Genomic DNA, 16,145 nt, shown 5'->3' on the forward strand with positions numbered 1-16,145 from the left:
GACCCCCAACTTTTCCAGTTAAAATATAGAGTTTGGGCTATACTCGCCGTATAAGACTACCCCTCTTCCAACGCACACCAAATAAAAATAAAAAAACATCAGATTTGATTTCAATATGGTAATTTTAATTCAAATGCTTATGACATGCATTTGACTCCCCTGTGTAAGCCAAATACCGCGCATGCTCAAGCCCCATTCAAGTGACTATCAGAGCAGTAGCACAAAGACGGCTCTTTTTTCCATACCCCGGGCGTCCCAGACGCATGCAGCTTCACTTACATCTTCCCGGTGAGGTGTCCCCTCACTTCATCATCAGGACTGCATTAAGTCACTTCTTTCCATGGATCCTGGTGAGCAATTTTTCTTCTACTGTACTTGTACAGTTTCGTACTGCTGGGGATGCAGCTACGGCTGTTTCTGAGCTCCCTCCCCCCACCATATGCAACGACCGCACATTCTCCAGCCCAGCTCGGAAGTTTCAACACCTGCCCTATAAGACAACACCCCAGTGTATAAGACGACCCCCAACTTTTGAGAAGATTTTCCTGGGTTAAAAGTAGTCTTATACGCCAGAAAATACAGTACTTTTTTCTATTAGTTTCTATGGATGTCTTTCTCTTTCATACATGACAAATTCACTCAACAGTTTTTATATCAATTTCTCTTCCTCCATTTTCCTTTTCCAGTCAGTCCATTCCATTGTTCCACCTTTCTGTGTTTTGCGTCCTCCCCCCCCCCCCCCACCCGGCTTCATCTGCACTGCAGAAATAAACCACTTTAACTATCATGGTTCAATGCTATGGAATTCTGGGAATTGTATTTTCGTGAGACATTTCACCTTCTCTGTCAGAGAACTCTGGTGCCACAACAAATTACAATTCCCAGAACTCCATAGCATTGACCCATGACAGTTAAAGTGGTGTCAAACTGAATTATTTCGCCAGTGCAGATGCAGCCTCAGTTGGCTTTTATGTGTTTTGAGAATGTTGTCTTCAATGGGTTCTTTTTGGTGACTTTCCCTCCTCAAGATTCCCCATATAAATATACAGCACAGAGGCAGACAGACAGGCAGGCAGGTTGTTGTTCTTGTGTACCTTGAAGCCATTTATGACTTAAGGCAGTCCTGCAAGCCAACATGGTACAATGGCCATGTAAAAGAGGGAGGCCTACTTGTGGGGTAATTTAGAGGTTTGTAGAATTCCATATATATGCAACAAGAAGAGCAACAAAGCATGTACTTGCTATTGCTATTGCAACACATGTACTTGCTACCTGCTATTGCAATATACTTGCTATTGCTATGAATGTATATACGGAGAGCCAGCATGATGTAGAGGTTTGAGCGTTGGACTAGGATTCTGGCAATCAGGGTTTGATTCCCTGCTTGGCCATGAAACTCCTGGGTGACCTTAGGTAAGTCACAGACACTCAGTCTCAGGAGAAGGCAATGGCAAACCTCCTCTGAACAAATCATGCACAGAAAACCGCATTATTGGTTTGCTTTAGGGTCATCATAAAGTCAGAAATAACATGAAGGCACACAACAACTACAACAAGGTAACCCTACCATAGGGTTTTCTTAGCAGGTTCAGAGGGAGTTTGCCTTTGCCTTCCTCTGAGGCTGTGAGAGTATGACTCTCCCAAGGTCACCCTGTGGGTTTCCATGGCTGAGTGGGGATTCAAACCCTGGTCTCCCCGTATCCTAGTCCAACATTCAAACCACTACATCACACTAGCTCTCCATATTTATACATACATATTGTTGTTGTGTTGTTACATATATATGGAATCCTGCAAACCTCTAGATTGCCCCCCAAATAAACCAAGTAGCCCTCTTTTGCATGGCTGTTGCCATTTTGGTTATATCAACAATAGCACTCAAAGATCTGGATAGAAACATAGAATATACTAAACTTCATTTCCACACAAGTACATTCTTAAAGAGAAACCAATTACCTCAGCTTCTGTCGCTGTATTTGGCAGCTTGATGTGATTGGCATTGATCCCAATCTGGAGAAATAAGAAGGATTTTTTTTAAAAATCATGAGTTGAGACATAATTCGATGAAATGTGACAAGACAACTGTAAAGTCCTTGAGGAGCTTCATACAGAGAACTAAGCTGAACTCTGTTGCCCTCCATTCGCAGAAACTTTGGTAATTTTTAGAGAGGTACAGAGAAACACCATGATGTGGTTTGAGCTTTGGACTCCAACTCTGGAGACCAGGGTTCAAATTCCCGTTCAGCCATATAAGCCCACTGGGCAGGTCACATGCTCTCAGCCTCAGAGGATGGTACAGCGCACCCGCGTCATACGCGGGCGCACTTTACATGGACTTGAGCTTACGTGCTCAAGCCGCGGGGAGTGCGCGGGGCGGCGCGTCCCATTCAATTGAATGGGCGCGCACGCCCATGGCGCCCATGCGAATACCACGCCGTCGCACTGCCGCACCACCGTGAACAAGCCCCATCGTTTCCAATGGGGCTTGAGCATAGGCGGAATTCACCTTATGTGGAGGGGTCCGGATCGGATCCCCCGCGTAAGGAGAGGGCCGACTGTAATGACAAACTCTCTCTGAATAAAACCCCATGATAGGTTCAGCATAGGGTTGACATAAGTCAGAAATGACTCAAACGCACAACAACAGTGCCTTTATGTCATTGTGAGGGTTTACCATTGCCATCCTCTGAGGCTGATAGAATGTGACTTGGCCAAGGTGACCTAGTGGGTTTCCATGGCTGCGCTGGGATTCAAACCCTGGTCTTCAGGGACTTAGTCCACCACTCAGACCACCATGCCACACTAGAAAGACGTATCCAAGGTCTCCTGGGGCCAAATGCGACCTTAGCTTTCCACAGTCTGGTGGTTCAGTCACTGGCCATCCCCATTCTTTCAAAAATATCCTATCTCTTTGCCCCTAAACACCTTCTAGGGATTTCAGAAAGCCATGTTTTTCAGCCTTCCTAGCCCTCTAGAGAACATTTTGGGTCACTCTGGGGCAAAAATAAGATTTTTAAAATTTTGCAAAATTTTTGTTTTGATCCTTGGAAAGTCCAGGGGGCTCAAAATGTGGTGTACATGCCTCCCACAGCCTCAGGTCACTTTAGGGCTTTTTTTTTTGTCCCTTACGGGCCACAAAAATGGTTGCCTGCAGGCTGTACTTTGTCCACTTTGGTATAGGAAGAAATCTTACCTCCGCTGCAGCCTTTAGCTTCATGCTAATATAGAGATTTGAATCATCCCGATCGCCAACCTTTAAGAAAAGTGGAGATGGAAGTCAGACAAGTCAGATCATACAAAGAAAATATTGTTTCATTTTAATTTTAATATTGTGAGCCAGTTTTGGGAAAACAGCGTGAATAATAATAATAATAATAATGTATTTTGATCTATGTTGGACCCCACTTTGAGCCTTTGGGAAAGGAGGTAATAATAATAATAATAATAATAATAATAATAATAATAAATTTTATTTCTATTTCCCGCCTCTCCCAATGGATCAAAGCGGGATTACAAGAATTATTATTATTTTTACTGTTACTGTTACTATTATTATTATTTATGTTTTTCACTTTGTCAGTCTAGATTCTACTGCATGTATTAATATGTAAAAACTGTGTTCTCATACAATTTTCTCTACAATTCTCAAAATGTTAAAATTCCAGCCACAGAAGAAGTGGGGGAAATAGAAGGGTTAAGCCACTTTCTGCCCACCTAAGGCTGTTTTGCAGAGAATCATAGAATTGGAAGAGACCAGAAGGGCCAATCTCGTTTCCTGTAACTTGCATCCATTGTTCCATGTTCTAGTCTCTGGAGCAGCAGAAAATAAGCTTGCTTCATCCTCAATATGACACCCCTTCAAATATTTAAACAGGACTATCATATCACCTCCTCTCTTCTCCAAGCCAAACATACCCAGCTCCCTAAGTCTCTCCTCATAAGGCTTTATGGTTTCCAGACCTTATACCTCTCTGGCTGCCCCCCTCAGGACACGCTCCAGCTTCTCAATATTCTTTTTGAATTGTGTTGTGGGGTCTTGAATTGTGATGTTTTGAATTCAGTTGCTGTCTGGGTGCAGTAAAATGGGAACCTGTATTCCTGACCTTAAGAAGAGCTGCATTAGATACCACATACATGTTGGCCAGGAGATTCTAGAAGCTGTAATCCAAAAAGTAACTTTTTCAAGTTGTGCACAAAATAGTAATACGTTGCCACTACCTGCAGAATTGCAAGGCCTGGCCTGAAACCTGGAACTCTCTCCTTCATCTCCGCCACCTGGTTCTTCAGTCTCTGCCTTACTTGTCTAGAAGAGAAAGAAGTTTTTTTTTTTGGGGGGGGGGGGAGAGAAAGAGAGAAAGCAGATATTAACCATAAATCTAGCAAGCAAGGAGGTTCAGGTTCCTACATTCTGGTGTCTTTAACCCAAAACCTGCATCAATTCACTTTAAGATCTAATCCTTGAATTTCAGGTATACACAGGTTGGCTGCTGCTACTCAGAGGAAAAATTCTCCTACACTCTGTGCCCATTAGGTATCATACATGAACTTAAAGCATGAACTGAAAGAATGGGTAGAGAGCTGGCTTGGCATAATTGAGTATTGGATTGCAACTCTGGAGCCCAGGATTCAAATCCCCACTCAGCCATGGAAACCCAGTGGGGAAGGCAAGGTTAAACCTCCTCTGAACAAACCTTGCCAGAAAAACCCCATGATTGATTCACCTTAGGGTTGCTGTAAGTCAGAAATGACTTGAAAGTACAGAATAACAAACTACAACAGCATTAGCAATAGCAAGCACATTTCTATACCGCTTATCGGTGCACTTAAGCACTCCCTAAGCGGTTTACAAAATGTAAGCTAATTCCCCCCCCAACAATCTGGGTACTCATTTTAGCAACCTCCTCAGAAGGATGCAAGCCTGAGTCAAGCTTGAGCCCTTTTGCTGGTAGTGAACTCACAACCTTGTGGTTTGTAAGTGAGTGGCTGCAGTACAGGCATTTAACCACTGCGCCACCAGCTAAGTTGTGAGGGGAAAACTTGAATAAGATGGGGTCAAGTTTACCACTGGTGACTCTTAAATCTCAATATACCTTAGTCAACTGTATGCATCTAGTAGTAAGTACTCTGAAGAGTTCAGAGAGAGTCAGTTGGAGCCACAAAGGCACAGATGCTTAAGTCTAATTTCGGCCAAGTATGTTTTCAAGAGGTTTCATGAATGGTCAGACTTTGTCAAATGGAAGGAAATTCACTTACAGGCAAATCTAACTAAACACAGCCTCCGACAAAGAAGCCTCCAACTTTTTTTTTTTCAAAGTCACTTTATGCCTGCCCAGGCCCTCTTTTTCTCCTTATTCTCTGCCTAGCTGGAAGTTTTTCAAGCAAGCATTAGCACTAGAGGAATGGTGAAAGAGACCTCTTCTGGTGTGGCCTTGCAGCAGCCTGCCTGCCTGCAGAAAACATTGCAGTAAATCTTGAACTGGGCAAGAATGGGATTCTACTTTAGGTGATCTTACTGCAGTGTGTGCTTGACTATGATTGCATCTGCACTGCAGAAATAATCCAGGTTGACACCACTTTAACTATGGCTCAATGCAATGGAATTCTGGGAACTGTCGCTTGTTCGGGCACCAGAACTCTCCCACAGAGAAGTCTAAATATCTCATAAAAGTACAATTCCAAGAATTCTACAGTATTGAGCCATGGCAGCTAAAGTGGTGTCAAACTGGATTATTTCTGCAGTGTGGATGCAGCCTACAGCAGGTAAACTAAACAGCATCCCTTACTTGAGCATACATGAACAGGAAAACAAAGAGAATAACAGAAAGCAGACCAGCCTGCCTCACCAGCTACTCCCAGCATATTAAAGAAGCACAGGTCTATAAGTTTGGCCACCTAACCAGAAATCATAAGAAAAGTGGAAGCTGATGAAAGACAAAAAACAGTTTGACATTCTACTCACTACCCCACACTAGAGAGAAAGAGAGAGAGTGCAACTCATTCTTACACAACATTTCATATATAAACATCTTTTTCATTTACCATCCAGAAAAAATGAGTGGGAACATTCCCAATTCATTTAAAACTAGTAAGATAGAAAAGAAGGGCCTAGATTTGGAAATAAAATACAGTACAATAAAATAAACCAGCCAGTTCTCATTCATTCTCAAGATTCAAAACTGTCTCATGAAAACAATCATCACATTTCCAGTGCCATCTGGTGAGCATGGAGAGAAATTGCAGATAACAGAAACATCTTTTTAAAATACTGTAATTTAACAAGTTAAAAAAATAGCAACCCAGTTTTGGCCGGTAGGTTTTGACAGTGCTTGATGACGAGGGGCAAAGATGTGAGATGGCAAGTCTATGGAAGGCAAAATTCTAAAACCGTGAAATAATAACCACAATAATAATAATAAGAAGAAGAAGAAGAAGAGGAAGACTCGGGTTGGATGCTGATTTCCATGAAGGATTTGGATTCTTTTATACCAGTGATGGCGAACCTATGGCACGCGTGCCCGAGGTGGCACTCAGAGCCCTCACATGTGGAGTTTGCCAGAGTTTGTTACTAGAAAGCCAGAGGGACATGGCACTTTGCAATAAATAAGTGGGTTTGGGGTTGCAGTTTGGGCACTCGGCCTCTAAAAGGTTCACCATCACTGTTTTATACCATCTCCTTCAATGGCCATGACCTGGCATTCCTTGAAGTGTTATGGGAAAACCTAAAGACTGGTTAGCTCAGCATCCCAGTTTGCTGCCACTGCAACCAAATAAATCCTAGGGTTACAAATAGAAAAAAGAACCCAACAGGGGATATTTTGCTCACATCCAGAGCTGACCCTGGGTGTTAAGTATTCACAGATCACACTTCCATGTGCCCTAAAATAAGAAATGATTCCTGCATTTCAAAAGGACAGCATTTGAATTAAGCTTGTCAGCAGTTAATAGTTCACCTCTTAGCTTTTATTTCACAACATTTAGCCCATTTGATCTAATGTTTCCAGCACACATACGCACGCGCACACACAAATCCCCAGACAAACAAAATGAGCAAAGTTGGGAAAGGACATCTGTTCTAAATGTCAGTTAATATTTCACAGATATTCACTTATTCACTCCCCTCCTGTCCTTAATACAGAGGTTCATAGATTTTCCCCTCCCATAAAAACACACATATCAGTTACTTTTCTTCATGCTTTCAACATTGGCTAACTATGGCAGGATCAGGAGTCAATGTGGCCCAGGCATCAGTCATGGTCCACATCATGACTAGAAATTATTAAAATGTTACTGAAATAGGAAAAAATATTGAAACTAGAAGTGTCCTAGTACCTTTTTACACTATACCAGTGATGTCCAAACTCTGGCCCTCCAGGTGTTTTGGACTTCAGCTCCGAGATGCTTCAGCCATCTTGGCTAATGGTCTGGGATTCTGGGAGCTGAAGTCCAAAAACCTGGAGGGCCAGAGTTTGGACATCACTGCACTACACTGTTAAAGCACTGTGATTCCTATCCTATGGAATCCTGGGATTTCTAGTCTAGCAAAGAGTACTTATAATTCTCACCTACAGAGGGTAAATCTACATTGTAGAAATAAGGTATTTTGACACTTGCATCACTAAACCACAAACCTCAAACTAATTTAAAACAAAAATCACAGTTCGTAGATGCTTCCATGATCCTAACCACAATTTTGACATTTTTGACCAATTTTTGGGGCATGGTGGATGGATGGTGTGAGGATGGGAGTCATGGACCACATATTGCTCAACCCTCCTCTAACAGGATTAGGGTTGCCATATCCCGCTGGTGGGCGGGACTTTCCCGGTTTTGGGCGGGGCCGCACGGTCCTGCCCCAGTTTGGCCCCGCCCCCGGGATTTCGCCCGCCCCCGGGCTGAGGGGAGTATTCCCTCCCCGCCTTAGCCCCGTCCCCATTGCCACAGCAGCGAGGGCGGGGCGAAGGCCGGGAGGGCAAGCCTCCCTGGGAGGAGTGTTCCCTCCCCGCCTTAGCCCCGCCCCCATCGCCATAGCAGCAAGGGCGGGGCCCAGGCCGGGAGGGCAAGCCTCCCTGGGAGGAGTATTCCCTCCCCGCCTTAGCCCCGTCCCCATTGCCACAGCAGCGAGGGCGGGGCGAAGGCTGGGAGGGCAAGCCTCCCTGGGAGGAGTGTTCCCTCCTCGCCTTAGCCCCGCCCCCGTCGCCACAGCAGCGAGGGCGGGGCGAAGGCCGGGAGGGCAAGCCTCCCTGGGAGGAGTATTCTCTCCTCGTCTTAGCCCCGCCCCCGTCACCACAGCAGCGAGGGCGGGGCCCAGGTCCGGGGCTCCTATTCAAATGTAGGGCACAAAAAAAATTGTGTCCTACATTTGAAAATTTTGTCCTACATTTGTCCCGTTTTGGAGGTCCGGACCTATGGCAACCCTAAACAGGATGCACTGAAGCTGGAAAGAAAAATGAATGGTTTTAATTAGTAAATCCTCTCTGTTGCTGCATTTTGTTCATACAGATATGAGAGATTTGGATCTCTGGACTTAAGTAGCATATAAAAGTGTTCAAAGAAATTTAAGTTGCAAAGCATACTGGTCTAATCTTTCCCAGCTTATCCTAATTATTATTTGGACAACTGCAAAACTAAGAAAAGGAGGGCAGATGTTTGTAAAACAGAGAACTCCAGTTAGTTCATGACAAATAACATGTCAGGCTAATGATGCCAAGGTATGTTTTAAAATAACTTACAACTAAGTATTTTCAACTTATAGTGACCCTGTAGTGAACATATCATAGGGCTTTCTTGGCAAATTTCTTCAGAGAGGGTTTGCCATTGCCATCCTCTGAGGATGAGAGATTGTGACTTGCCCAAGATCACCCAGTGGGTTTCTATGACCGAGCCAGGATTCGAACCTGGTCTCCCAGTGTCCTAGTCCAATGCCCAAACCATTAAAGCACACTGAACCCCTGTGGATACCAAAATCCATGGATGCTCAAGCCCCATTTTATACAAGAGAGGTAGTAAAATGGTGTCCCTTATACAAAATGGCAAAATCAAGGTTTCCTTTGGGGAATTTTAAAAAAAGTATTCCCAAGTCATGAATGGTTGACTCCATGAATGCAGAATCTATGGATATGGAGTACCAACTGTATTTTATTCATTTTACTTACAAATTTCTTCTAAAGAATCCTGAACAACAGATACTGAGGCACCAGAGGGGTGCATATTTTCGCAAATGTCCTGTGATGTAGTTCAAAGTACAAAGTAATTCTGACCCAAATGAACGCCAGAGGTGAGTTGGCAGTTGCTCTCAGGCTTCCCTAGTCCAAGACCAGTGCTATCCCTTGTATCACATCTGGCAGAGATGTTGTAACGCTTTTTTAAAAAATCCCATTTCAAATTGATCAATCCCAAGAACACAAATTATTTCTCTGCACAGAAGCACATAATTACAACAGGAAAGGGGAAGCGGCCATGGCATGATTAAAAACAACAACAGGATTTTAAATCTTTAGCTTGTTTCATGGGTTGCGTGGCTATGCTGTAGACCTTTTAACTGACAGCACATGAGTCGTACAAGGGCCAAACTCATGACTCCTCTAAATGAATTTTGAGGAGAAGAAATGTCCAGCACTCCTCTCTCCAGACTGTATTTATTATCTCAACACTGACATCCATCTTTAATACTGTAACCTCCCAGAATTGGTGGGTCTGTAAAGATAAATCTTCCCCCCCCGCTTCCAAAAATGGTGGCTTGTCATAAGTTTTCCAGTATCTAGTAGAGATGTTCTGGAAACAGTCTCCACAAAATGTGGAGCAGCCGCAGATCAGCTAATCTTCAACTCAAAAGGAGGCAGAGGAAAGCTCCTACTATAACCGTACTGTTGGATCAGACCAAAGGCAACCTAGGCGGGCTACAGACAGGCAGGAGAAGACGTCTTGGAGGTGTATTCTGCTGAATACGGAGCCTCCAGACCGCCCGCCCCGGGGACGTGCTTCAGGTGTTGGGGCTTCCACACGGGGGGCAGTGAAGACGCCTCACCTGGGTCCGTTTCGGACCCGTAGCTTCTATACCGCCGCCTCGGAGGACGCCGCAAAGAAAGGGGCAGCTTCCGCACGGGCGGCACAAACTGCGGCTTTTTTTTTTCCTTTGCTGGCTGGCGGATGCGCAGCTGCAGCGCTAAGCAGCGGCGGCAGAAAGCCTATGGGCACATTTAAAGCGCCCAAGCCCCTTTAAAACTTTTTTCCCCGCCCTGCCCAAGAACAAAGGTGGCAGAGGAGAACGTGGTGCCCATCCTGGTATCATGCGTCATTCTGCACAACATCTGTGAGACCAAGGGCAGGGTCCTGGATGAGGGCATGCGATATAGGCGCCGTTTTGTGCTGCCCACCCTGGCACCAATCACAGAGGCTCAAGAGAAAGAGAAGAAGAAAGCAGGGGAGACTGTGAGGAATGCCCTGGCAGATTTTTTTCTGACAAGGAGAATCTGAAGGATGGCTCCTGTGCCATCATCTGTGATGTCAGAGTGCAATGTCCTGTAATAGCATAAGCACATGAATAAATGTATCCCATTATCCACAGCCTGTGTCTGCCTATCATTCCTGATCTGTGCTGTGGGCATGTTTTGCCACGTGCCTGAGGGGGACACACACAAACACACACACACAAAAGGTCTCCTGGCGCCTGTTTTCCTGGGTGAAAAAGATACATCAGCTCCAACTGCCAATTGCCCCTTTGACAATGTATCAATCCCCCTCAAATTCAAGCTTTCCTAATGGCTCATTTGAATGTATCAATAGGGCACCCAGAGGGCATCTATTGGGGGACAGATTCAAACTGCTCCTCTGAAAGCTATCATTGGCCTAGGACCACCTTGGCCTAACGGCCCTGAGCCACAGGTGCCCATATATACCCGTGCGCAACTGTGCAAGACCCCAGGACGGCGATCAACATGGCAGAGCCACGCAGGAGGGTCCCGATCCGCATGGCCTACTGGACCGATGAGGAGGTCGGGATCCTCCTGGACTCCCTGATGCCACAGGCAGCTGCGAGGAGGGTGATGGCCAGCACCAACAAGCCCAACCGGGGGCATTTTCTCGAGTCATCTCGTGCCCTCCGAAACCAAGGGTTTCAAAGAACGCTGCACCAATGTAGAGTGAAGTTTAAAACTCTCAAGGCAGCGTTCTTTGAAACCCTTGAAGATTTCGGAGAGGAGCCCCCGGTTGACAAGCGGCCACCATTCTTCTCGCGGCTGAAGGACCTGTGGGTCAGGGGAGATAGGCCCAGACCGGAAGATCGCCGTCCTCCAGGTAAGTCAGAGCTCTTGCCATGCCCTGTCCTACCCTCCTTGACCCTTCCCTTGCCCTCCTCTCCTTCCTGCATGGTGCCAATGCCATCCCTCCTCTTCCCTTCTGCAGGCGTGCCAGGTCGCCCTCTCCACCATTCTCGGGGGACGAGGATGTCCCCGAGGGTGGGCCACAGCCAGGACCAGCTGCTGTGGCCCCTCCACAGCCAGAGCAGGCTCCTCTGGCGGCAGGTAGGTCCCCAGGGTGAGGGGTGGGGGTTGCCTGACTGCAGCCCCCACGACACTTGTGCCCTCGTCTGCCTTGCCAGGGCTTGAAGTCCTTGCTGCTGTCGCCGCAGCTGAGGAGCCTGGCCCGAGCCGCCGCCTGCCAGGGGAGCCAGGGGACTTGGCCCTCGATGCCAGGACCCTGGATCGAGTCCTCCAAGCCCGGCAGCAAGGTAAGTGCAGAGGTGAACCCAGGGAAGGGAGTGGGGGCACCCAGAAACCCTGCCTGTGGGAGTGGGTGATGGGCTCCACAGGCTGACCCTAACCATCCTCTTTCTTTTCCCCCCACAGAGAACCGGACGGAGAGGAGGTTCGCTGCCCTGGAGGAGAAGGTGGACAAGCTGGCGGAGAGAGTCTCCTCCATGGAAGAGACCCTCCGGGAACTCCTCCGCCGGCTGCCCGCCCAACCGCCTCCTCCCCCTCCCTGAAGCAGCTTCCCTCCCCTGCCCCCTCTGCCATCCCCCTTCACCACCACCCCCTTCACCCTCCCCCTTCCCTTTGTAAATATTGTACATATGTAAATAAAAAATGTTTTGTTATTGTAAATAAAAAAGTTTATTTTTAAAAAAAATTTGTGTGGTTCATTATGCGCAACTGCGGCAGTGTGGCTGTGAGTGTGAATGTGACAGCTTAAGCGCAACTGTGCAGTCTAAAGCTAGGCAGGAGTGCTGGGAGGTAGCAATGTCCAAACTCTGTCCTTCCAGGCGTTTGGACTTCATCTCCCAGAATCCCAGACCACAGGGCAAGGTGGCTGGGGATTCTGGGAGATGAAGTCCAAACGCCTGGAAGGACAGAGTTTGGACATTGCTGGTTTGGGGACCAGTGAGCCAGGCATGGTGGGAGGAGAGAACAGGAAGGGTAGACTAGAGTAGATAGGGCTGGGAGGGAACACATGCCCTGGGAGGCGAAATGATGTCTTTATGGGACATCATGGGACCTAGTGCCTTGTCAGTGCTCCCTGCCCCTTGATCCCAGGCCCCCTCTAGTTGCCCTTTGCCTTTGGGGGCGGGGTGTGGGCGGTGGGACTGCCACAGAGTCACTGAAGGGGCTGGAGGATGGCCCAGCAAGAGGCTGCTGAGCCAGTTCCACCTCCATGGCAACTCCCTGCTCCTCAGCTGGAAGGATTGCTCTTGCTGGGGGCTCCTGCTGCCCTACTCCTTCCTCCACGACCCTGAGGACAGCCCTGGCTCTTCCAGCTCTTGCTGGGGGCTCCTGCTGCCCTACTCCTTCCTCCACGACCCTGGGGACAGCCCTGGCTCTTCCAGCTCTTGCTGGGGGCTCCTGCTGCTCAACCCCTTCCTCCACGACCCTGAGGACAGCCCTGCCTCTTCCACCCTGCTCCCTACATACCCTTCTGCGTCTCGGGCCACCCTCCCCTCCCCTCATGATCTCCAGCATTTGCCCCATCAGAACAGTCTGGGCTTCCAAGGTGGTGTTGAGTCACCTCTGCTCCTGGTCTGACCTGTCTATTGATCTCTCCTGGTTCTGAACGGCCCTCTCTTGAACTTCCACTGCCCTCACTTGCACTTCTAGGTTCCTCTCATGAACTCCCAGTGTCCTCCCTTGAAATCCTAGTGCCGTCTCTTGAAATCCCAGTGCCCTTTCCATGAGCTCCCTGCGGGACTGTCTGCCCCTCCTCACGGGCGGCCAAAAACGGGGCTTTTTTTTTTCCTTTGCCGGCTGGCGGGTGCGCGGGTGCGCAGCTGCAGCGTTAAGCAGCGGCGGCAGAAAGCCTATGGGCACATTTAAAGTGCCCAAGCCCCTTTAAAACTTTTTCCCCCGCTCTGCCCAAGAACAATGGTGGTCTCCTGCCAGCTGGTGATCAGCTGGTGTTGGCATCCTTGCCCGCTTGCACTTTGCCAGTGTCACCAGCATCATGGATGCCTCCTCTCCTTTGGTCCCCGCGCTCCTGCTGAATCTGCAATGCACAGCCACAGCTGTCGCCGCTGCCACCGCTGTCCCCCTGCCATCCCCCATCACCTCCCTTGTACATATGTAAATATTTACAGTTTTAGGGGTTTTTTATTGTTAGGTGAAAATGGCACAGGAATGTGTGTAGGGGTGCACTTTAAAGTCCAAACTTTCCAAGCAGCGCATGCGTACATGTTGCTCTAGGGTTAGGGTTAGGGTTACAAGTCTTAAAATGCGCTGCAGCTGTGCTGCAGCTTCCACACCTGCATGGCAGCGGACGCTGCAATTAAAGCCTGACTGCAAACTGCGCATGTTCCAAGACCCCAACTCATTATGCGACGCAGCAGACACGGAGCTTTTAAATGGGCAACTTAAATTAGCGGCGTAGCAATTCTGGTGTACCGGTGCAGCAGCTCTCATGGCTTCTTCCACTTCTCGATATGTGTCAGCATTCAGGTAGGACTGCTCCAGTTTCTGCAAAATGTTTGGCTGGGACCATATAGCTATGAGGTCAGCCGTCTCAGTATGAGACCAAGACGTCCCCCTGCCTTTTTTCGGGGTGCTGGTGGATGGCTGAGCCATCCTGCCTGGTGGCAAAGGGGAGCCGCCGCACAGCTGTGCCAGGAGCAGCCGAACTGTGCCCATTCCCAGGTGAAAATGGCGCAGGAATGTGTGTAGGGGGTCACTTTAAATTCCAAACTTTCCCTTATCACTTTCTACAACCAAAACATCCGCCGGCAAAACTTACAACTTCCCGCGATTCTAGCAACGCATGCGCACAAGTGGCTCTAGGGTTAGGGTTACGAGCCTTAAAATGTGCCGCAGCTGTGCCACAGCTTCCACAGCTCCATGACAGCAGACGCTGCAATTAAAGCTTGACTGCAAACCACGCATGTCCCGGACCCCGACCCATTATGCGACGCAGCTGACACGAAGCTTTTAAACAGGCAACTTATATTTGCGGCGTAGCAATTCTGACGTACCGGTGCAGCAGCTTACATACGGAGCTGCGCACGTACGCCGCAAATCAAAAAGAAGCGGAAAAAAGCAGCACCTTTTTAATGCCGCCTCTTCCCGCTTGGGGCGTGCGGGGGGCGTGTTCATGACGGCATTCAGGTAAGGGCCGTCTGAAGGCTCTACCTTCATGACGTCATGAATACACCCCTTTTTGCCCGTCTGTATCCCGCCACAGTCTCAAATTTTGTAACACATGCCCAAACATATGTCTATGAAAAAACCCATAAGCAGGGTATGAGTGAACAAACATCTCCCCCTTGTATTATCAGCAACTGATAGTCACAGGCATATTAAATATACTGTATAACCACAATGACTAGCAGTCTGCTAGTGGCTTTATCTTTTATGAACCTGTCTTTAATCCCCCTTTAAAGATACCCAAGTTGGTAAGCATTACTACAATGTATGACACACAATTTCAATTTTAACTATGCTGAATATCCTACTGTGTGGCTTCAGTGAATGATCCTGGCTTCTAGTATTACATGAAGTATGATTTTACCCCTCTCTCTACTTTCTTCACAGCATGCATAATTTGATATATTGAGATAAAAGCCTTTACACACTGTTATTCCCATCCTTCGCTCATTTTGGTTTTCCTTTCCTGTAATTTTTACATAAAATCAATATTCTCTTTCAGTCGTGGTGACACAATATAGCAAACACCATTAATTTACAGAAAAATATAATTGATTCCTTAAAGATTCTCAACATTAAAATTTGCCTTTTTCATAACACACTGGATCAATATTTTTGCTGCTGTTATTTGTCTTCAAATCATTTCCAACTTATGGTGACCCTAAGGTAAACATGAGGATTTCTCAGGCTGAGAATGTGTGCCTTGCCCAAGGTTACTCTGTGGGTTTCATGGCCGAGCTGAGAATTGAACCCTGGTCTCCAGAGTTGTAGTCCAACACTCAAATCACTATGTGACACTGACCATAAATACAGATTGGTTCAAAAATTTAGGCCATAACAATTTGGATCAAACAGTTGTTAAAGACCTATAAAATGGAAAACAGAATTGCAAAGACGAGGAATAGTTCTATAGCACAATATAGAAAGCCTGGTGGTTCCCAAATACTAACAGATGCATTGTGGCATCAGCCTTTGTAGATCAGAGTCAACATCGGGCACCTGATGAAGTGTAGACTCTAACCCATGAAAGCTGATGCCACAACAATTAAGAGTTTAGTGCACTCATAAAGACTTTGCTACATTTGCTATAAACAGAATAATACAATTACCTCTAAAATGCTACAGTATATAGATGAGCTTTGCTGCTGCGTGCCTTTAAGTCATTTCCGACATATGGCGACCCTATCATGGGGTTTTCTTGGCAGGTTTCTTCAGAAGAGGTTTGCCTTCCTGAGGCTGAGAGAGTGTGACTTCCCCAAGGTTACCCAGTGGGTTTCATAGCTGAGCTGGGAATTCACCCTTGGTCTCCAGAGTCAGAGTCCACCACTCAAACCATTACGCAACCGTACCTCCTTATAAACACATCTATACATTTCCATGAGCTTCTCCAGGAACCAGGAAAGGTAAAGACATTTGCTACTTGAAAACAGAACATGGGAAATTACTTTTCAAAGTAATATGTTACAGTTATTTGTTACCAAGTCCTTCCCACAATTTTTTACTGTTAATCTTTTTTTTAAATACACT

General features: G+C 46.9%; 1 protein-coding gene across 1 annotated transcript in view; it reads right to left on the minus strand.

Annotated features, from left to right (window-relative positions):
- MTHFD1 (methylenetetrahydrofolate dehydrogenase, cyclohydrolase and formyltetrahydrofolate synthetase 1) overlaps positions 1-16,145 on the minus strand; it is a 113,875-nt gene that overhangs the window by 80,385 nt on the left and 17,345 nt on the right. Inside the window, exons 2-4 of the mRNA XM_089522726.1 lie at positions 4,219-4,303; positions 3,194-3,253; positions 1,957-2,010 (exon numbers count right to left, since the gene is read on the minus strand). Coding sequence (XP_089378852.1) covers positions 1,957-2,010; positions 3,194-3,253; positions 4,219-4,303 — 199 coding nt within the window. The remainder of the gene's footprint in view (positions 1-1,956; positions 2,011-3,193; positions 3,254-4,218; positions 4,304-16,145) is intronic.

The sequence above is a fragment of the Sceloporus occidentalis genome, unplaced genomic scaffold (assembly GCF_023333645.1).
Source record: "Sceloporus occidentalis isolate IW3139 unplaced genomic scaffold, rSceOcc1.0.p SCAF_4, whole genome shotgun sequence".
NCBI classification, from domain to species: domain Eukaryota; kingdom Metazoa; phylum Chordata; class Lepidosauria; order Squamata; family Phrynosomatidae; genus Sceloporus; species Sceloporus occidentalis.